Source organism: Apus apus, chromosome 3 (assembly GCF_020740795.1).
Source record: "Apus apus isolate bApuApu2 chromosome 3, bApuApu2.pri.cur, whole genome shotgun sequence".
Lineage (NCBI taxonomy): Eukaryota > Metazoa > Chordata > Aves > Apodiformes > Apodidae > Apus > Apus apus.
In genome coordinates this window covers 98339690-98363893 of record NC_067284.1, presented here as the reverse complement: position 1 = coordinate 98363893, position 24204 = coordinate 98339690, and the positions used below count along the sequence as shown (strand labels likewise).

Sequence of the window (24204 nt, the reverse complement as noted above, 5' to 3'; positions counted from 1 at the left end):
AAAGATGAGACTGTCCCTACAAAATTCTGCCTAAAATTAATGAGAAAATAATTACACTTATATTCAAAGTTGCTATGGGGAAGAGAAGCAACAAGCACAAGTGAAAAAAAGATTACTTCATTCTTCATCTTACAGAAAAATGCTTTGCTCTTTAAGCAAAATATTTTCTGTAAGCTCATTTTAAATTCTCCTTCAAAAAGTGATGTGCCAGTATTTAATTTTTTTATAATTGCTCTGTCTACAATATTTGAGCCTTCATTTGAGATTGTACATGAATTTGGGATGCACTGTGCATGAAACTAAACATTTAGCTCAATCACGGCAATGGATTGTACTCCAAAATATTCCAGAGATGAACACACATGGACGCAGGACTACTACTATAACTCAGAATTGAGATTTATCTGTATTGAATAAAAATTTGCCCTCCAGTTCTCTGGGGTTTTTTGCAAACTCAGATCAATACAAACCTGCAGCATAGTGACTGGTTGTGTGTAAGCTTCTGTCTGTGTTGTAATAACTGTACTCTTGTCAACTGCAGCACTCTGTGTAGTTTGAGTATTTTCTTTAGCAGCTTCTGAGCTTCTGGCTGTTTCCCATTCTTTAAAAAAAAAGGATGTATTTTTAATATAAAAGATAATGAATGCGTTATTTTTGTTTAAATACTAAAAAGTCCTCTTTCTTCTTACACAATAAATTTTAATCTGATATCTACATGGATCCATTACAAATAACCCTGAAACTTATGAAAATAAGCTAGTGCAATTATTTATGATAATATATTTTAAAGAATGTAAAATACATTTAAAACCTGCAATATTTTTAAATTATGTCTCTATACAAACTGAGTTTTCAAAACTCGACAAGTTTTTTCACCAATCATTATGTTAATGATTTGTAATATAGAGTATGCTTCAGTTTTCTAAAGACTGTGTTCTGGCTACTCTACAATGATGGAGAATCCTCATGCTAAACAAACCTCACCCCAGCCCCCACTTCTTTTATCTGCCACTTCCTCAAAAAGTTTTGTATTTTGAGTATAACACAGTGAATGCATTTCAGTAATCTTCCGTGTTTTATTTTTTATGTCATTTATACTCAATTTTTACTCAAAGCAAGACTGCAAGGCTGAAGTCCAGTCCAGTCATTTGGTGCAAATCTGTTTCAAGAAAACACAGTACGCGTGAATCTTTCACAAACTCTCAATTAACTGGGTTTCAGAGAAAGGTCTGGGTGGAGCTGTTAAGCCTGGAGAAGAGAAGGCTCCAGGGAGACCTTATAGCGGCCTTCCAGTACCTGAAGGGGGCCTACAGGAAAGCTGGGGAGGGACTTTTTACCAGGGTGTGTAGCGATAGGACAAGGGGGAATGGCTGTAAACTGGAAGAGGGCAGATTTACACTGGATATTAGGAAGAAACTCTTTATTGTGACCGTGGTAAGACACTGGAAAAAGGTTGTTCAGCGACGTTGTGGATGTCCCCTCCCTGGAAGTGTTCAAGGCCAGACTGGACTGGACTTTGAGCAACCTGGTCTAGTGGAAGGTGTCCCTGCCCATGGCAAGGGGTTGGCACTAGATGATCTTCTAATCCTTCCAACCCAAACCATTCTATGATCCTATTACTATCTCCTCTCCTGTCTCTTCAACTTAATGGAAGAAATACCTTACGGTTCAGCTAAGCTGTACCTAGTTGGACAAGTTGCAACTCACAATTAACTTACATGTGAAAATAAAACTTTTCACAATCACAGGCAGATGATAATTTCTACACAAATTAATATTTTGCATACTTGGCATGAGTGCACAGCACAAATATTTTAGAAATGCTAACATGTATTAACTTACTTAAATGAATTACCCTTTGTCTCTAATCCCCCATTGTTAAGACAATCAACTATTTATCTATAAATACAATCTATATTTCATATTACAGGGCCATTTATATTGTAAACAAGCAGCTAGTAAAATTTATGTGAATTGAAAAAGAGTATGTACCAAGTAAACAACAAACCAAATTGCAATTACCAAAATAAACACATCTTGTAACTATCTTGACTAACTGTTAATGCCCATACCTGTATTTACTGTTTCCTGGTCAATCATGCCACCTTCAGCAAAGCCATCCAAATCATCCAATTTTACTTTCTCCCAAGGAATATAGGAAACTCCCAGATCTACATCCCAGAATTGCTTATATTCTGTTTTCACACCTTTATTCAAAGCCCAGGCAATCTGGAAATAAAAGTCAACCACATAATCATATTAAATCATACAACTTGTGAACAGAATAGTTAAGATAATTTCCTTCACGTTTCCCTCACTGCAGGTCAATCTTCAGCATCTACTTATGCTTAGTAAGTCTTAATAAGGTTTTAATTTTAAATAAACCCATAGGAAGTTTACTTGGACTCTGCAAGTGGTATGTGGGAGATTAATTACATTAAAAAGCTTCAATTTGTTCTACATTAATTCTAACATATTTATGGAGAAATTAAAAATACAGTATTTCAAGGATTCATCCTAAAGGATCAAAGAAAGTAGAAAAAACATAGCATTTAATCATACACTTAACTGTGAGAATACTATGAAACTTAATATTCAGTGATCCACATGGTCAGGTACAGTCCATGTTTACAGTCTTTCATCACTGGCACATACATAAAATGTTCTCCAAGTACTTCCTAAGTATCAGGTCGTAATTTCATTTTATTATCTTCATATTGCCTGTTAGAAGTTGCCGTTCATGCAGAGAGTAAAGAAAACTATTTACACTTTATTGGTTAATTCTTCTTCTCCATACTGAACATTTGAATTAAATGTTTCTAAATTATAAATAACTATATTAAAAAGGTACTGTATTTGAAATGGACAGCATCTTCAAATTAAAATCAACTTACCTTAATAATTTTAGATCCAATTTTATAGGACCCAGAACTAAGTTTCTGAAGAGCACGATACGCATCTTGTCTATGAACCATACAGACATAAGCACAACCTCTTGGGGGAATCATCTATGGAAAAAAAAGCAATGGTCTTAAAAAGTAGGAAACCCAGTACTTCAGATCACATAACTACATCAAGTAAATACTCATACCAAAGAAGGAAAAGCTTACACTGAAAATAATTGTTACCGTATTCAGCAATATTAACCATTTTGAGCATCAGTTAAAGAGTGGTGTTTGCAGGGTACTTCAGTTATAACATTTTCAAGAAGCAGCAGTAAACTTAAGAATGGGTGCTAAAAATGAGACTAAAGATTTGAACAACATGGAGCAGGGAAGAACTGGGAGCTATACTATGACAACTTCAGAAAAGCAGAGGTTGTTATCTCTCCTTAAGTTCCAAATTCACTGTGAGCTAACCAATAATCTTTCAGAGAGGTGCAAACCAGTGATGAAAAGGTATCTTGCATTCTTGAAAGGTACGAGTCCACATTGCTGAAGCATGATTTCCACTAACTTTAATGTTTAATTTAGGAAAGTAAAGTATATGATGTGGCATGTAACCATTTAAAGTCTGCAAATCATGTATGACAACTGCTTGTTATAGTAAAAAAAAATTGGTGTCTCTTATATTGTTTAGGAGCACACATTAACATAAAAAATAATATTTATGATGACAGATGTTAATGCAGTTCTTATAAAACTATGTTTAAGATATACAACCATGTTATCCTAGGCACTAATTCGTGGAATGTGTAGGATGAACTATTTATAGCACTGTTTGCTTCTGAAATGCAGCAGGCACTGGGATGCTACAGTTGTTACATTACTTTCATTTTAACTTTCTTAATTGATACTCCCAGCAAATCAAAACGAGGCTTAAATACCAGGCTAGGGGGCTTTTTGACTTGTGAAGCTTTTTAAAAGATTCAGTAATGTTCCTTATTAATAATACATTTTAAGACATCAATGTAATAGGAAAAATAGTAAAAATATTATATGAAATTAATTAAATTGCATTAGAAGTACTTAAAAACTGCTGGAGCAAGAGACAAAAAACCTATATTTATCTTGTGTATATATGTTATTTTAGCCAAAAATACTTTTTCTTGAAGCTGAATTACAAGCAACATTTAATTACGACTCCAAACATCTAAAGCTAAATTACTCTAAATCATAAGAAATGTACTGAATAACTATAAGCATCCTTTTAATTGTCACATTTTATAATAAGCGCTTGTTTAGAGTACAATTTCTTTTCTTCTAAATGTTTTATGCACATTGATTCCACTTAAGAAGCACTCTGTATGAAACGAAACCAAGAACTATGTGTATACACATCAATTTTTTGTCCACTAGTCCAAGGAAAAATAATACCTGTCCCATGCCACATCACAAAAAGACAAATGATGTAACTTTGTATATGTTAAGACCCTGGTATAAAAAAAATACCTGTTTAAGTTGTTAGTTGGGAAAAGCCATTTTACCATGAAATCTAGTGTCTTTAGTGCTTCAAAAGACAGTATATGGAAACCAAGAAGCAAATATCATAGCCAGCTTTTAAAGAGGGATTAAAAAAAAGGTCTCCTAAATACAAGCTTAAACTTATAAAAATAATTCAGAGGCATAAGCATATTTAGGTTGCTAGTCTGTAATGCCTGAAAATGCATTGCAACGTGCTTACTTACATTAATTGACTCTATTTGTCCAAATTCTTCAAACAAGTTAGTTAAATCTTGCTGTGTAGCCTTCTTGTCTACTTGACCTACCCAAAGAGTAGTACTGCAAACTGTCAAGAGACACATTCATGTCAATCAAAATACTAGAATGTTAGCTTATAAAACACTTTATAGCATGAACATAAAAGGCTTTACAATTACACAGAAATCACTGACCAAGAAGTGAGAATAATAAATCTACTACTACAGAGAAATCAAGTATTTTAACAAAATGTTTGTTTTATCAGACATCAAACAGATGTTCAGTAATAGTGTTCATTCTTCTTGTTTCATTTTTCTTTAAACAAAATAGTTGTTTTAAAATAAATGAAAAAAAAGAATTCTGCAGATTATTAGTTAAGGCAAACTGCAGCAGAAATTACTTAGGGAAAAAAATACCATTTCTATTCCATAAAAAAAAATGCTTCTAGGATTTAAAGTCAGTTTTAATGAAGCAAGGCTAAGTTCTCAGTGGCTAGAAATATATTACAGAAGGAACTTAACTGCAGTATTATGCATCGCATGTTCACATGAAGGAAATGTAAACTATACTTCTACTTTACCTTGGGGAACATCCCAAAAAGACAAACCTGGCTGAGGCCCACCACTGAGGTGAAAATGTCCATAATACTTCTGACTCTTGTAATTTCACCACAAGCCCAGATCACTGCAATCTGTCTCTGAAATGCCTACCCCTGTTCCCCTCACCAAACATAAACATTCACTGATATGAGCTAAAACTTTCTTGTTCCATGTGTACACAGTTCAAATTCTTTTGTCTCCCAAGAGATTAGGTCAAAATTGGTGGTTTTGCTCAAATGTCTTACTGTCCAGAGTAATCCTCACAGGATAATGCAAAACTACTTGAGAAACTGTGCATAACCGATCTAAACAAACTTAAATTTGGGAACACAAGTTCATTACAAAAATAAATTAAGTACAATTGTGCATTCCAAAAACCCAGTCCTGCAAGAAGCAGCAGCGGGATACACTGATACAGTAGCAGATGACTACACCTAATTTCACTGTTTCTCGTGTTCATCTGAAAATACTTTCCCATTGATTTATGCAACTGTGTGAAAAACTTTCTTTTTCTTTTCCCTACTACCTTCCCTCTTTTCAGTATGCAACTTCTCTGTAGAAACAACAGCAGGACTCTGCAGAAGCGTAAATCCAGGGGTTTTCTGATACTTTCTTAAATTACAGCCACTACAGTATGTCCTATGAGAGCAAATTTCTTGTTTCACATTTCCACCTGCTTTGGCTCTATGTTTCTGTGAAAAGCTATTTAAAAGCACTCTAAAGTTTTAGCAAAACTAGCCTCTACGATATTCAGCAGTGTGTCCAAAGTGTGTACCACATAAATGTCTTATCAGTGCATCAATTTTCAGATGAAGTGTCTGTCATCTCCAAATGCCCTATAGAAGACAGCATTAAAGACAAACCAGACTGTAACTTAAGAGAGATCCCTTCCTTCACTCTGTTCAGAAGTAAAATCACTGGTGCAGCAGTAGGACTAAAATAATCAGTAGAATAGTATGATACCAGATTTCCTCCAAGACGAAACAATGTAACTAAGTTGTAAGAAACATCAGAAATTAAACTGATCAAAAAAGAATATGGTTATTGTGTTTTTGTAACAGCACTCAAGCTAAATCTTCTTCTTTCAATGAAAAACAAACCCTTTTTCCCCCTATAATATTACATTATTAACACAGCAAGCAGCTGCCACTCACCACTTAGTGTTTTTGACCGTATAGGAGGCAATCCCTTTTTCTGCCGTTCTTTTTCCCTTTCCCTAGCCCTTCTTTCACTAGAATATGATCGAGATGACTTTCTCTTCCTTTCTCTTGATCTTGATCGTGAACGTTTCCGGTGTTTACGCTTGCGAGAACCAGACCGTGATCTAGACCTTCGTTTTCTTGGTGACCTACAAAATACTTAATTTCAGTATGCTGAGTTAAAAATTAAATTCTAATTTAGTCGTCTTTTAACTACATACTTTAAGCATGATACAGACATTTCCATTACATTCACCTGAACTGCTTCAGGAAATAAACTTTATGTCATTAGTGTGAGGAACATACACATTGAGTTTAAAACAAAAGACAATACCTATTTTTCTGGCATAGAAAACCTGTCCAGATGGTTAGTGTTAGTTATTTTTGTTACCTGAACAGGTCTTAAAAAAAAATTAAACGATAGATAGGCAAAATGAACTGTCATAGACCAAGTCTGCATCTAACACACAAATACTAAAACTTTTTTGCTGTTGCCAAAAATTGATCATTACAATTTTGGAAAAAAAAAATTGGAATTGTAATAACAAATTACAACTTTGTTTCAGACAACCCTAATTTACTTAATACAAGTTAATCATGAAACCTTGAACGCGATCTTGAACGTGTTCTTGATCTTGAACGAACAGCTGACTTCTTCTCCTCTTGTTCAAAAACTTCTTCAGCAACATCCTGTCCTTCATCTATATCCATGTCCTGAGGTCAGACATAACAGACGTTCAATAACGTATAATTAACATACTCACAAGATATATGACTATATGAAAGTATATATCTGTATTACTCATTTTGAAATCGTTTCAGTATGTTTTGCTTTAAACTTCTGTTGAAATTTAAATTTAATTAAATCTAAATAGTTTTACCTGTTGTTGAATATCCATTGAATCATCTACATTTGTTTCTACTTCTAAAAACTGCTGTTGACTACTCCCTTGTGATGGTGATGCAGAGTGCTCTGAACCAAAATTTCCTTCTTGATTCTCCTCAGGGCTTGCCTAAATAACAAAAAATAATATACCATAAAAAGCCTCATAATTGAAAATGTTTACTGTGTCAAAATGTAGTATTATATGAAACAATTGTTCAAATATATCTGAAAAACTATTTATCTTATTTTCCCACTTCCTATTAATATGAAAGCTGAACTAAAGGTCATTCCATTTAATTCCTTTTGTTGTATTACCCTTAAATACAAAACTTTGAAACAATTAATATACCTGACTATTGAAAAATTACTATGTACTGAATAAAAAACCTGTTTGCTGCTTGATTTGGCTGGCTTCAAAACTTCAAAGAAACAATAATGATAGCAGCCACATATATAGTGACATTCATCACTCATGAATGCGCATTCATCAAATGTATTTTGTAAATAATTAACAAAAATATTTGCAATACCAATTGGAATAGTTAAAAAAAAAAGTCATCTAATTCCAGACTTCCTCACAGTGTATGACTTAAGGCAAGTAATTATGACAAGATAAGGGAGGGTGTTGTGTCATTTGTCAGCATGTCAATTACAAAATGTATAACAAAACAAGCAGTTCTGAAATTACAACAAAACTGAAAAAGGTAAAACACTAAGTGCATTGTTGATTTGCTAGAGAAAAAAGTATAAAGGCCAGTACATTGGACCAAAAGTACAAGTTTGGAATAAATATCTGTATGATATGGAAGAAATTCACTAATACAGGAAAGGAAAATACTCAAAAAATGCTATCAGGACAATTTTGAAAAGTAATTTTAAACCTAAAATCCAATATTGCAGGTAAACATTACAGTGATTCTCATTACATTTTAATTTTCAGTATGCTAGATACTCTATCTGCAAGCAGAATGGCAGAATGACATGTAGTACCAAGTTTTGTGGTTTTTTTACCTTCATATTTTTAAATAGCTTATAGTAAGTTTGTGTAAAAATCAAAATTATACTACAATTCAGTTAATGCATTTGGCTTCTAACATTATCTGTTTTGTCTCATTTTCCTTATTACTCTTCAACAGTTCCTTCCTTCCTTCCTTCCTTCCTTCCTTCCTTCCTTCCTTCCTTCCTTCCTTCCTTCCTTCCTTCCTTCCTTCCTTCCTTCCTTCCTTCCTTCCTTCCTTCCTTCCTTCCTTCCTTCCTTCCTTCCTTCCTTCCTTCCTTCCTTCCTTCCTTCCTTCCTTCCTTCCGTTAAAATCTTCCTCATAACATATTGCAGTCATGACAGAGTAGTTCCAGTAGAGTTTGTATTTTTAGCTGCTATCAAGGTGAAAATACAATTTCCTATCCATACTGACTAGACAAGAAGCTGAAGGGAAACAACTTTTGGACTTGGAATAGAAAATCAAATAATACGGGGTGAGTCATATAAACATTCTACCCATAACTGTCTGGTAACCTAATTTCATAGACAAAATTAATTTCAACTCTAACGCTGCTTATATTACAATATGGTAGGACTTCAGCATTTCTGTGTTCAAATTTGAAGTACTTTTAGATACATCACATCAAACACTCCTAAAACTGATGCAGTCTTCAAAGTCATACACCTTTACAACATTTTTAGTATTTAAAGACAGAAATTGCTAGATATCCACCAACGCAAAAAACTGTTTAGTCTGTAGCTATGTTGTACAAATTTGTTGCTGTACTTAAATGAGAAATGAAAATAAAAATAGTAAAATAAAGCAGCAGAACTAGAAAATAGTATATAGTAAAAATTAAACTACTATTTTTCCAAATAATTATAAAATCAAAGTCACAAAATCAAACCTCAAATCACGCACCTGGTTGAAAGCTGAGCAACTGCACACTTGCAAAAGTTAAACTAAAATCTCAAACAGATGTTTGTGAAGTTTGTGATCCCTTAGATTTTCTTTCAATCTAAGATTTCTAATTTACTGGGAAACTAGATACAAATACTTCAGAGAAAGTCCATTTTATATCTGGCCAGTAAAAATACAGAACAAACTTTTGGATTTTTTCTAATGGGATGTGGAGGGGGAAAGAGCAGCTAAATACTGAGGACTAAACTAAGAAAAAATAAGCCAATTAACTTCAAAGAGTAGAGTGGACCCAATTCACAATTAAGATGAAACTTGTCTCAAGCATCAGTTCTTACTCATTTATCAGGAAATTGAAAGTTATCCACAATCTCTGTTCTGTCCTCTTCATAGCTCTGCAGCAGCAGCTCACAGGCTGCTCTCCCTCCACAGACAGGAGCATAAGCACTTTAGTGCTCACCGCCTTATTTCTGACAGCAGAGAAAACGTTTTTCTAGCCCATATAAAGAGCTTAACAACAAAAGTACAGTCAGTCTGCAGGTTGGCTGAAGAACACTCTTCCTAAGAGAAATAAAATGTACAACTTTGGATGGCTTTTCTTGTTTTCTATTTTAAGCACTTTCTTCTGCCTATTGCAGTTATCCTGCCAGCTTCAGTAAGATGATCAGCCAGTGACAGAGACTTTCATTATAAGAGAAGTGTTAGTAACAAGACAATTTTTTTGTCCTGGACTATGACTTTTTTATCAGTGGAGAACATATTTATTACAACAGCCACAGGATGATGTTCTTACCTTTTGAGGCTGCTGTTGCTCCAGAAGCTGTTGTCTGAGATGTTCTAAATTTTGTTGCTGTAGCTGTTCAGCTAGTTGGTGAAACAGCGAGTTGTTCACAGATTCTGGTACTAAAGGCCTAAAATTAATTAATTTAAATGAAAAAAAACCCACAAGTTTTTCTCTTTGTTTCAAACAACTGATAAACAGATCTTCACAACTGAATTTCAAGTTTGACTAAAAATGTAAAATAATTAAGACAACGTAACTACTTTCATTTTCTGCTATCATCATTATCATATTAACACTATGAACATAACTAATAAAGCAAAGAATGTGCTAACTTCATGATGAAGCCAACAAAACTTCTGGCACACAGACTTACATTCAGTATTTTTAAAACGTATATGTTTCATTAATTTAGTAAACTGTCTTTTCTCTTCCTACTGGTTTATTATACTTATGCTCTGAAAGAAACAACATTTACATTACTATTTAATCCTAATGTTCAACAAGTGTCAGGCAAGTTTTATTATTTACATAAGAAACATAGCTTGTTCTTACAGTTGGGAAGTGGGAGTTTCCTTTTTAGGCTCTTCATTTTGTTCAGATTCTTCCCCAAAATCAAACCTGTCCATCAGCTTCTAGGAGAAAGCAAGATAGGCGTTACTGAGTGCTCCTTTTGTGTCCCTTTATATATATTTACTTTTCAAAAGAGAAATGCTCTTATTTCTCAATTTAAAAAAAAAAAAAAAAGTCTCGCAAATAACCTGAGTAAAGTCAAATGTCATACTACTACTGCTACCAAACTCTTGAATGCATCAAATACAAAATCTTGTCCATGGCTTTCTCGAGCTCTGGCTGCTGTTAGTACAACCAAATGTTCTTTCCACAAGAAATAACAGTAAGTTCGGAGGAAGGCTTAAATAAAGATTAATTTTATGTAATAGTAGCTTTAATTATAAGAAATTACTATGAAAAGGCCAACTATTCTATCCTTTGGCAATTAGTAAACAGATTTGCTCATATTAAGAGAGGACATAGAGCCTGATTACTCTGCAAAGTATGACCGTATTTTCACATACACAGGTCACTTAGACAACCTGAATTCCTTCAAATATATTGCTGTTTGAAAACAGCTTCCTATATGTAGTTTGCAAAAAATCAAAGCAAGCCGTTATCATGCAAGAGAAATTAGGCTCCAAAGTTATCTGAGAGTGAAAAAGAAAAACTTGGATAAACTTCCTGTTTTATCTATAAAGATGTCTATGCTGGAGTTCTGCTGAACTAAAATTTTTTTTAATTAATTTTTAAAGAGCCCAGAAGCATTTCAGGAGCATTTTCCTTTCTTGAAGACAAAACTAAAGGACAAGCACAAAAAAACACAACCGTTATTTGTCAGTGAGACTGTCTTTTTTCACTATTTATTGACTGAGCAGCGCTAGCAAACCTATGTGCATGCATCCGTATGACTTGGAAGTTTTCTGAAAAGCAGTTAATGCTGCACTACAAATCACCACAACTTCTTCTCAAACCTTAGTCTCAGAAGAAAAAAAACAAGAGGATGAGAACAAAGGGCAGTCATTTCAAAATACCAAGGCAAAACTGTCTCCAGTTACAATCTGTGATGATTCAGTAGCTGAATTTCTCTCTCAAATGCTCTGTTTACTCTCAATTACTGGAGTCCAGCACAACGAGCAAAGCAAAAGCTCACTAAGAGACTGATCAATCAAGAATTTTTAGAACTATTTTCCCAATGAAATAATCTAATATATATGATTGAATTTATCTCTGAGATAACACAGCAGAAACATAGACCATGAAGCTTATGGGAGATGGGAATGCTAAAATCCAGAATAAGTTTCACCATCTATATTTAATCAATTTAAAGCAAGGTGGCCATTTCTTTTTTTGTCCATATTAGAATATTTTCAAGTAAAACATTTGCAAAATGCTGCTGCTCTGAAACAAACGTATTTTAGAAAAACAACCAGTCTCATCTTTAAAATACCATTAATCATCATATATCTTCCATCATGACCAAGTAGAAGGAAGGTAACAAAATATGTACTATTTAATTCTCTGAGAAAAGGAACAAATGGATGGCAGTCAACAATTTATGTTATGCAAAAAAATTTAGTCAAACTGGGGCCAGAGAAAACCAAAGAACTACAGCTGAAATATAAAACGTGCAAAATGATTTTTGTTTAAATTTGTTTTAAACAACGTAGTAGCTATTAAAGGGAAAATATATTGTAACAGAATACTCTATAGAATAAAGCAATAGAAATTAAAGTAAATGTTAGGATACCTAAAGTAAATCCATCCCATGAACACATATAAAAGCATAGAACTTTCCATGAATGCTACACCTGTAACTTTAGTTACCTAAGAAGAAAATATGTTCAGAAAAAGCAATGTGAATTCTTAAAGACATTTAAAAAGGTTCTTATTCCAAAGAAAACAAAATTATTTTTAAAGATCACGATATTTTCTGTAGAAATTCATATAAAAAGAATAGGACATAAATGTATAGGAAATTTTGACCAAAAATCTTTCTTTACCATAATACAAAGATACAGTCATGTAGAAAGGTCAAAAAACATGCATATTTGATGTTGACAAAAGGAAGGATTTTTCATTTAAAACATATTAATTTGTGCAACTCATTACAAGATACTATGGAGACTAAAGAGTTTGAAAACAAAGGACTGGGAAAACTGCTGAATTTATTGGTAATTGGGATTTATTTATTTTTAAATATGGATACTCATATATTCATCAGAATATCCTGCAGTATTTATATTTGCTATCCAAGTCACCTTCATTGTATAAAAAAATGAAAACTACACAGTTTTCTTTGTATCATAATGATTACTGTTTATCATAAATGTTGTCTTTTTATTATGTTTGCCAACTCAGAACATTTGCCTTTCAGACACTGCCTTCAACCATGTAAACATTTTTACATCTACATCATGGCCTCACCCTCCATTCTCTAAACTCCATCAGAAGTCTATTCATTATTTTCTGCAGAAACTACTCAATATTTCTAATTATTGCTTTTAAGAATTGCTAGCTTCTCTAATTTTGTTGCTGCAGTTTTTTAAGATGTTCAGGATTGGTCACTGTACCTCAGGTAAGAATACTTCATCAGTTTGCACTAGATGACAGTATCTCTTCTACTCTCTTCATAAATCCTAAGATCACGGGACAGTCCAGGTTAAAAGGGACCTCATCAGTCCAGCTTTCTGCTCACAGAAAGCTCAGTTAAGACTACTCAGGGCTTTATCCAGCTGAGTCTTAGAAACATCTTTGTTTCCAACATCCAAAATTGCGCAATCTTTCCAAGCAACATATTCCAGTGCTTGACTGTGCTCATGGGAAGAAAATATTTTCTTGATATGCACTCTGACCCCTTTCATTTTCATTTCTGACCGTTGTCTTTAATCCTGCTGCTATGCCGTGCTGTGAGGACTCCAGCTTCACCTTCTTGCCAGCTTTCTTGTAGGTCCTGGGGAAGGGGGGGGAGGGAGGACTGCTATTAGGTCTCCCCGAAAGCTACCTCTGCTACAGGCTGAACCAGCTCCAAATATCCTGAGGGCAAGTGTTCCAGCCTGACCATTGTGGTGGTCTTACATGAACTCCCTCTAATTTGTCAATGTCTTTTTTTTGTATGGGGGTGGCAAAACTGGATGTGATGGTCTAGATGTAGTCGAGAGTAGATGGGATGTCTGGGATGTCTGGATGGGATGGCAATTCCCATCCAAGAAGTGGCTAGACTCCTGTTCACATAGCCCAGGATGCTGTTGGCCCTCTTTGTTGCCAAAGCACTCTGCTGGCTCGTGCCCCACTGTTAAAAGTATACTTGTAAACAACATATTTTCTTATAAAGACTAGAACCCTAGAGATTAAGCAACTGTATGTCTGGTACCCAAACAAAGGCTATTAACAATCTAGTGTTGCTGTTCACTGTTCTGACACCTTGGGTTTTGATACTTTTATCTCTAACGGTATCATCACCTGCAATTGAAGCATTTTAAGATAAACAAAAAACTATTGCAAGGTCTCTAAAATGCATGTAAGAACTCTAGTACTTCAATTCTGAAAGGTTACTAATGAAGATCTGTATTTGTTGTCAGGAAGCAAAGCATTCACAAATCTTCTCCTCTTAAAAAAATTGATTTATAGTTCTTATCTTATTTGGGCAGCTATTTGGAATTTGTTACTAGTTACTAGATTGCTCTATGATGTGAAATTATGTGTGGTATATGTAAACAATCAAAGTTCCACTGCAAAAGCTTACTCCTGATTCAAACTAAAACACTGATGTACATGCTTCCTATAAAAGTAAATATTGCCTTTTTAACACTTTGTTTATGAAGGCTGCCTTGTGTACTTAAAAAAATTATACAATTAATTATATAATAAAATGAAAAGTAAAGAGTCTAATAAATAGATTAATGTCATTGTCACTCAAGGTTTTCAGCTATTGAGAAGCGGGATTCAGTTGGTAGATGAAATTGGTGCTGACACACCATCAAGAAAAGCAAGGAAAACTATTATCCCCATTACTTATCATTGCAAAAACAAGATTGCCCATTAATACATATAAATTGATATGTACTCTTCTATAATACCTAGATTCAGAAATCCCAAACCTAAGAAAAAGGAGAAAATAGGCACGGTAGTGCCAACATTATATTATATAAAATAAAAAAAAAAAAGATTACATGCTATTTCTGTAAAACACCCTAAATAGCCTTTGAGTAAAAGCTTCAGTGGGCTAATAACACATACATTGTCAGTTCTTTCACAGTTATGCTGCAGAACATTAAGCAAGGAATTTGAGATGTATTATAATCTAACACTGCTTGTATAATGCAGAACTGAGATCAAGATCACATACTATAAACACAACTTTTCCACATCTTACAAAAACAAATCAACACTATATACCTACTGAAAGCTTGTAAATTAGCACACTGATGCAAGAATTCCTTCCACAACAATTACCTTCCAAGTCCCAGAAATCACAATCATGTACATTCACTCTGCTGACAGCTTTCATGACAAGACTTTTGCATACTATTAGTGGCATAAACTAATTAAAGAGCATCAGGCTGAACTCACTCAAGGTATATAAACATCTGATCAGAATGCCAATTCCTTCAATTTGCTTCAGTTAAGTTGTTCAACATTCAAAAGCACCACACCTGCGAGTACACCTTTCCATATAAATGCTGCAATTGAAATCTGCGGAATAAACCACAATACAGTGCCATATGCTTAATTGCTTTTTTAATCTAAATATTAAGGCAGTCCCTATTAAGTGATGTAGTTTTTCCCTGTGATTATACCCCACTTCAGCTGATGTTTACAGCTGTGATACAGCATGAGTACAGTCCATTTTTTTCCTGACTTACTTTTTACAGCTGCATTACTTCCATTAGTAATGACAACTCTCTTTACTATTTCAGAGATTTGAGTTTAGCTGAACAAATTCTAGAAATGTAAGTTAAATGGTTCTCAAACTTTAAACTCAGAACTTGTCCAGTTCTGAGCAGTTAAATGCCTGAAAACGAGTTCATCTGTGTTAGGAAAAAAATGGGGTTTTGGCTTTTTTTACTTCTTTATTCTTAGTATTTATTCACTCCAGGACAATCCTACAGAGGGAATCTACTCACAAGCTGTTTCTTCCAAAGATAATGAAAAAAAAAAATTATCTTCGAGTAGAAGTGGTTCTTTTCTTAATTCTATTGATACTATACTAATACTACAGCCAGCACGGATACTGCTACTTAGCATGAAACCAGTCTTCTTAAACTCTTATATTCTGTATTTTTATTTTTTGTTAAAATAGGCACATATGTTGCAACACACACATTTCTTTACCTACAGGGTTTGTTTGGGTTTTTTTGCATTTTGGCATCCTTTAGAAAGCATCACATGACTAGCTTTAACTACAGTTGAACTTATTTCTTCACTTACTGTCACTATGGCTAAGATCAGTTTTCTTGGCTTTTATAATGTACGTAAATTACACGTCCAACCATGTTTTACTCTTCTAGGAAAACAGCGTATATAAATTTCTGAATGTTTTCCTCTCATTACCTTGTAAGGGATAACTTCATACCTCAGATCATAAACACAGGAAACGAAAATACAAGACATGTTCAGTTCTGACCATTGTGTTACAAAGAATGAATAAAAACATAATAATGGTCAACTTTGCTAAATCAAATCCACCTTCATACTTGATGATCCTTATGGGTACCTTCCAACTCAAGATACTCTATGAATTGCCATTTAGCCCTAATCTCATATAAAAACTAGTATTTTCATTTATAATACTCTCTATACTTTTTTTTCCTTAACTTTCAAGATAGAGCACATTATAGTATATTCATGTATTCTTAATACCTCTAAAGTTAAACCGTAAAACCCAAAAGATGACTTTCACATACAAATATTTAACAATAAATATTTCTTCAATTTTCTATTATTCTACTTCTACCTTATTAAAAGAGACACTCTGTTCCAGTGGATTAAGTGTGTTAGCAGCAGCAGCTGCAGCTGTAAGTTGTGCTGTGAGGGCCTGCAACTGAACGACAAGACCAGCATCCAGGGCTTGAAGTAGCGATGGCTGAGGTTTTTGCTGCTGTATCTGCAGTGTCTGTATCAACTGCTGAAGCTAAAAGAGAAAAGATAATAAATGTATCACTAAATTTTATTATTTTTTTTTACCTTTACCTACCTGAGTAGGAAGGGATCAAACTGAAAAAGCAGAGATGAAAGCCCTGGAATGGGAAAATCCTGGATGGTCAATGCTCTAGCTCCTTCCACATTCTGGTTGGTCACATCTTTCTTACCCTGCCCTCTCCTATGTCAAGTCTCTCAATTTACTTGCAAGCATTCCCATCCATAAAATACAGTTTAATATGAAATTGAGGACTTTAGAGATTACAGGAGGAGTACAGTGGCTTGGAGAACAGGAAGAAAAGAAACAAGGAAGCAAATGTTCCAAGTTCATCTCCCAATGCTAGAGATCTGCACGTACAGTTACTGTGTATCCAGTTTGTCTCCACACTTCTGTTTAAGATCATCTTTTCCCCATCTCAAAATCCATTCTCTTCCTCATTTTACCATTTTAAGCTAAACATTCAAATGTTATTTCTTTGTAATCTGCTGTCTTTAAAACTCTCAATACCATCCTCATCTTCAAAATCTTTCTCTTTTGCTTCACCCTTTTTTTCTTTGTGCAGAATACTCTCTAGGTAATAACCTTTAAAATTGCTTTACTGACTTTTCATATATTTCCCATTCGTACTTTACTTCCCCTCCTTAAGAGCTATTCCACTGTCTTTCCTCTACACTTCACAAGGTATCCCACACACTCATTTAACTCTCTTTTTCAATTTATTTCAGTGTAAGCAGATGAAAATGCTCCCTCCACTTGACTTATGAACAATTACAGATGACTCTGCTCAGCTGAACACTGTAAAACAGTACCACTAAGTAAAGTTGTTATTGCCAACATCAGTGTTTTATAACAGTTCACTGGTGACTGCTTCTCACTCATATATGCATGGGATTTTTGCTTAGTGCACCATCAGGTAAAGCATCCCATTCCTCACTCCAAATAAAAATCACAATGTCAAAGTCATTCTAGTGCCAGCGTTCCTAGTATAAACTGAAAAACAATCTACATTTTTACAGAAAGCCAACTCCAAGCGCTCAGCTTAGGAGGCTGTGGGTTAAGATGACAAGCAGTTCATGTATGCTACACATGAAGCCACCTTTTTGGAGTTTAGAAACTCCAAAAACATTCAGAAAATGAGGAATGCAGCCACTTCTAAGACCTTATTTTTTAATGCTGTAAATAAAAACTATATTTAGCTGACGGAAAGATAAAGAAAATTATCAACACACAATGCACTTCCAGAATAAATACATTGCCATTATGTAATTCTGAACAATGTTGAGCTTCTTGGGACATACTGCAGTGAAATATGCTTAAACTGGCATTCTATTTCATACCTATATCCATGAAATCTTATGCTGCTCTTGAGTTAGTCATCTGCAGCACTATATAGAAATGCATCTATTACAGACCATCTCACATTCTGCATTTTTTTTTAAGGAACAACCAAAGTAACAGGAAGTTTTAGTTTACTTGGAACTTAACTGGAATGGGCAACCTCATGGGATAGTCAACATGGGTAACAGACACAAAACTAAGAGACACTCATAAAAGCAGTATTGTTTAAGTGTAACTAAAGACACAAAGTATCAAACAGCGCACAGTATAACTGTCTACAAAATATTTACCTGCTGGCCTTGAGGACTCTGTAAAATCTGTGCAACAGCAGCAAGAGTATCTGTATTAGCAATCTGAGACACCCAAGGATCAGGTAAACTCTGTACCACATTGGCTGGAGTAACTGGAGTCACAGGTGTTCCTAAAAAAGGGAAAATGCAGTATGTCAAAATATTTTAACATGCAGATTTAAAAACCGTGTTAGAGAAGACAAAAAGAACCAACAAACCCACACAAACAATCACAATAAAACAACCCCCCCCTGCTGTTATGAAATATTGAGAAAGCATTGTATTAACATCAACTGAAATCTTTTTCTGACATACAAAGCACACAGAAATAACACATACACGCATCAATATTCCTCAAGTAGCAGGATTACTCTGTGTAAGTGCAGTTCACAGCTCTTTCTGCTATTGACCAATGGGGACTACTAACAAAACCGCTGATGAATGCAAAATAAATAGGTTTCAGAGTAATACAAACCATTTAGTGGAAACAATATATATCAAATGATGAATATTAGCAATCTAGTCAGAAACATCTGCTAGTCCACAAATTACTGGACTTGCACTTCATGCCCAGGAGGAGCCTTAAGCATTCTACTCAAGATCTCAATCTGCAGCAGCTGGATTCATAAGGATTGCTTGTTTTATTTTTTCTCAAGAGGAACATGGAGAATAAATCAGCAATCTGATAATTAGTTTGAAGCCATAACCCAGAAGAATCCTACATCCCTGCAAATACTTCTGCTTTTACCTCAAAAGTAGAGATAGGCAGTGAACACTAAACGTAAAATACTACAATACTGTTTTAAAAGAAAATTTGCATCCAAGTTTAAAAAAATACTAAAGTAAAGCTATGACTTCAATAATTTAAAGTAAACAAACTAATGGAAACAAAAAATAATTATCTTAGAGATGAAGTAAATCCAGTCCAATAGCTCCAACTTTCACGTATCTACAGACACCAGTGAAAAACAAGATGGGTTCATCCATCTCACTGCTTTTCAGTATGGGATCAGCAAAGGATTGGACACATATCATAGAATCATAGAATCTTAGGGGTTGGAAGGGACCTCGAAAGATCATCTAGTCCAACCCCCCCTGCTAGAGCAGGGTCACCTAGAGCACATCACACAAGAACGCATCCAGGTGGGTTTTGAATGTCTCCAGTGAAGGAGACTCCACAACCTCCCTGGGCAGCCTGTTCCAGTGCTCTGTCACTCTCACAGTAAAAAAATTTTTTCGTATATTCACCTTGAACCTCCTATGCTCCAATTTCCACCCATTACCCCTTGTCCTATCACTGGTCATCACTGAGAAAAGCCTATCTCCATCTCCCTGACACTCACCCCTTACGTATTTGTAAACATTAATGAGGTCACCCCTCAGTCTCCTTTTCTCCAAGCTAAAGAGACCCAGCTCCCTCAGCCTCTCCTCATAAGGGAGATGTTCTACTCCCTTAATCATCTTTGTAGCTCTGCGCTGGACTCTCTCAAGCAGATCCCTGTCCTTCTGGAACTGAGGGGCCCAGAACTGGACACAATACTCCAGATGCGGCCTCACCAATGCAGAATAAAGAGGTAGGAGAACCTCTCTTGACCTACTAACCACACCCTTTCTAATGCACCCCAGGATGCCGTTGGCCTTCTTGGCCACAAGGGCACATTGCTGGCTCATGGTCATCCTCCTGTCTACCAGGATTCCCAGGTCCCTTTCTCCTACACTGCTCTCCAGCAGGTCAGCCCCCAACCTGTACTGGTGCATGGTGTTTTTCTTCCCCAAATGCAAAACTCTACACTTGCCCTTGTTGAACTTCATCATGTTTCTCCCCGCCCAACTCTCCAGCCTGTCTAAGTCCCTCTGAATGGCAGCACAGCCTTCTGGTGTGTCAGCCACTCCTCCCAGCTTAGTGTCATCAGCAAACTTGCTGAGGGTACATTCTATACCCTCATCCAGGTCGTTGATGAAGATGTTGAACAACACCGGTCCCAGTACCGACCCCTGAGGGACTCCACTGGTCACACACCTCCAACCAGATTCTGCCCCATTGACTACAACTCTCTGACTCCTTCCTTTCAACCAGTTCTTGATCCATCTCACTACCTGATCACCAAACCCATACCTGATCAACTTATCTACAAGGATGCTGTGGGAGACGGTGTCAAATGCTTTACTGAAATCAAGGTATACCACATCTACCGCTCTACCATCATCTATCCACCTAGTAATTTCCTCATAGAAGGCTATGAGGTTAGTCAAACATGATTTACCCTTGATAAAACCATGCTGACTGCTCCTGATGACCCCCATATCCTTGATATGCCTGGAGATAGTGACAAGAACAAGTTGTTCCATCACCTTTCCAGGGATGGAGGTGAGGCTGACCGGTCTATAGTTACCCGGGTCCTCCTTCTTGCCCTTCTTGTAGACTGGTGTGACATTTGCTATCCTCCAGTCCTCAGGCACCTCTCCTGTTACCCATGACTTACCAAAGATGATGGAGAGTGGCCTGGCAATGACCTCCGCCAGCTCCCTCAGCACCCTTGGGTGCATTCCATCCGGACCCATCGATTTATGGATGTCCAGATTACTCAACTGATCCCTAACCCAATCCTCATCTACCATGGCAAACTCCTCCTCTATCTTGACTTCTTCTGGGGCTATATGAATCTGGGGCTCATGGGGAAATCCTGCAGGAGTAAAGACAGAGGCAAAGAAGGCGTTCAGCACCTCTGCCTTCTTTATATCCTCTGTCACCAGGGCTCCCACCTCATTCATCAGAGGGCCAATATTGCCTCTAGTGTTAGATTTGTTAGCTATGTATTTGAAAAAGCCCTTTCTATTATCCTTAACCTGACTTGCAAGGTTAAGTTCCAAGGAGGCCTTAGCTTTCCTAATTGCCTCCCTACATCCTCTGACAACAGACCTATATTCCTCCCAAGTGATCAGCCCCTCCTTCCATGATGTGTAGATTTTCCTCTTCCACTTGAGTTTGCCCAGTAGTTCCTTTTTTAACCATGCAGGTCTCCTAGCTCCCTTACTAGATTTCCTAACCATTGGGATGCTCTGATCCTGTGCTCGCAAGAAGTGGTCCTTGAATGTTGACCAGCTATCTTGAGCCCCTTTACCTTCTAGCACCCTGTCCCATGGGATTTCCCTTAACAGTTGATTAAGGAGGCCAAAGTTTGCCTTGTGGAAGTCCAGGGTTCTGATCCTGCTGGGTATTCTGTTCCTTCCACACAGGATCCTGAACTCCACCATCTCGTGATCACTGCAGCCAAGGCTGCCATTGACCAAAAAATCAATTGTGCCAAAAATCAATTTTTGTATGTATTATCACCCCACCTTGAAAGAAGAAATCTTTGCAAAGCAAAAGAAGTTGAAAAGCCAGTTACCCATCATCTACCTACATAAGGAAGGTGCTTAGAGCAGAAAAGTATAAAGTCTGCATATATAACAAAGTTAGCATTTGGTAACTCCATGAGCAGTTTATTTGCCCAAATGATTCTCCAGCATGATTCCTGGCCCACATATTTCAGATTTGAGGGAGAGGGAAGTATATCACTGGCTGCAGCTTTGTTGTGTTATTTTTCCCTCTGAAATAATTGTCTGTTGGCCAGCAAAAGCAAAGGAGCACTGTCTGACATTATCCAGCAAGCTCAATCCTACCGATGACATAGGTATTGTATTCTCTTTCTCTTTCATTTTTCTCAGTCGTGGCACCACTAATTAACAAAGATCGTAATAAGTGCTGTGTTGTGTTTTTAACTCTTTCAGTGATGTACTGTTTTGACTTTCAAGTGCAAAATAGGTCTTACTGCACTGCTACTCAACCTGAATAAATTTCTAATACAATTGGAAAGTAAACACAACAGGATGCCTTGGTTTTGCTGTTGCCCTGATCTAGATCTAGATCCTGACTATAATATATTTCTTTCTAGTATTCATCTAATTTGTCAGGAGGAAACCAGTGAGTTTTTTCAGCATGTGAACAGCAAGCATACCAAAGTTGACAAAAGTGTTTTGATTCAAAGTGTGACGTTAAATCTATTTTTGTTTACCTGGTGTATTGTTGCTCATAGCAGCTGTAGTGGTGGGCAAGACTGGGGTCACAACGGGAGGAGGAATTCCTGCTGCCATATCCAAGAGAGGCTGAATAATTTCACTCTTGAACACATTATTCTTCTGCCATAAATTTAGCACTCTAACAATTTTACTCTAAAACGAAGAAAGTGTAACAAAAGACCTGAGTCATGCCTATATTTCTTGTTATTATCAGTTCTGGAATTTTTAACTAGCAACGTCAGTATGTCTCGATTGAAGCATATTTAGATCTACAAACAGCAAAAAACAGTAAGAATAGTTATACTGGGTCACACCAAAGATATCCAAGCTACAAATCGGAGGCTGACCCTGGGCAACAGTAAAAACTCTATGGACATAGTGACAGTCTTCTCTCAACAGAAAATTAAATATATTAAAATGAAACAAACGTATTATCAAATGGCTCTTTTGTACCTTTACTCTTAAAAGACAGTATGGAAGGAAAAGTATTTTAAGAAAGGATTTTAAAACATTACTAATAATGAAAACAAGGAATTATTAGTCTCTTAAACTTCTGGAGTAAACATATATGAATGCAATTCTGATCTACCTATGAACCAAAATTATTTACGACCACTGAAAATTGGCACATACTAGTAAGATTGCTAACTACTTTTATTAAGAAAACAGCTGAGTATTTTGCAAGCTCTCTTGATGAAATGAGGAATTTAAAAGTTTAAACTGGAACACCACTGCCTGCCTATTGAATTTACATACTAGTATTAAAAGAATGTGGATCACATGGAAGGAAAAAATCAAAATTTATACTTTATACAATTCCATTAGATGTAACTCGTTGTTCAGCTTGCATTTCTATACCAAATGTTGTCTCTTCTAAATTTTACTACCATTTTGAAAAGTTAGATAGGAATATATGATAGAAAGACACCTTTATATTTGGGAAGAGGGGACAGTTAGTTGTATTATAAAGAACAGATAGTTCTTCTTAAGATCTTGTGTTAGCTGTCACTAAGATGGTTTAATTATCTAAATTTTATAAAACATAAACAGTGTTTACAACAAAGGAAACAAAGTCTGCTTGTCCAAAACTCCAACATGATACTTAACAGAGAGAAGTGCTAAATTTTCACTACATGGAAGACATAATTTAGAACTCCTTTGAAGAAATCTCTGGAGGCTTCCATTCAGCATTACCATATGCCAGCCTTTCTTCTTTAAATGTTTGGTTTATAAGCAGTCCTTGACAAGTCCATCAGAGGCTCTAACATCCCACTTCTATCCAAAACAGGAATATAAAACTATTTACGTGCCTCAGTATCTATCTCCCCCCTTGTACTTTCCATGTCTGAGCCAGGCAAAGGAATTGGCATAGGGTTTTTGAAACTTTAAATGAAATGCTACTATACTTCTGCTTGATTTAAAAAACAAACAAACAAACAAAACACAAAACAACCCACAATTGCTCAATTGGGTCAAGCTATTCTAGTTGGACTTTATTCAGCTGTTGGTTGATTCAGTATCAAAGGAAAGATATTTTTAAGTCACTTCACTGTTTCTCTATTGCTCCTTTAGTCCAAAATACACCAGCTTGTACTAAAGATAATGCTACCAAGATAGATATTCCTCAACAAACAAAAACTACTTGTTCATTTTCTCACTGAAGGGGGGAAGATGACAATAAAAGACTCACTACAATTCCCTGTCCTTCCACATGTCCACTTCTACATTATACAAATATATCCAGTCTTCCTGAAAAGCTTTCCAAAAGTCTAATTAATCTAATTAGAAGTGTTTTCCACCATCCATACACTCAGACAAGC

General features: G+C 35.7%; 1 protein-coding gene across 4 annotated transcripts in view; it reads right to left on the bottom strand.

The window, feature by feature from the left end:
* SCAF8 (SR-related CTD associated factor 8) overlaps window positions 1–24204 on the bottom strand; it is a 93537-nt gene that overhangs the window by 44034 nt on the left and 25299 nt on the right. For 3 of the 4 annotated variants that reach the window (XM_051615794.1, XM_051615795.1, XM_051615793.1), the window contains exons 5-16: window positions 22381–22537; window positions 18326–18456; window positions 16512–16688; window positions 10559–10638; window positions 10016–10133; window positions 7320–7451; window positions 7043–7152; window positions 6394–6587; window positions 4628–4728; window positions 2895–3008; window positions 2073–2229; window positions 471–601 (exon numbers count right to left, since the gene is read on the bottom strand). In XM_051615794.1, coding sequence (XP_051471754.1) covers window positions 471–601; window positions 2073–2229; window positions 2895–3008; window positions 4628–4728; window positions 6394–6587; window positions 7043–7152; window positions 7320–7451; window positions 10016–10133; window positions 10559–10638; window positions 16512–16688; window positions 18326–18456; window positions 22381–22537 — 1602 coding nt within the window. The remainder of the gene's footprint in view (window positions 1–470; window positions 602–2072; window positions 2230–2894; window positions 3009–4627; window positions 4729–6393; window positions 6588–7042; window positions 7153–7319; window positions 7452–10015; window positions 10134–10558; window positions 10639–16511; window positions 16689–18325; window positions 18457–22380; window positions 22538–24204) is intronic. The other variant, XM_051615797.1, reaches the window with a different exon arrangement.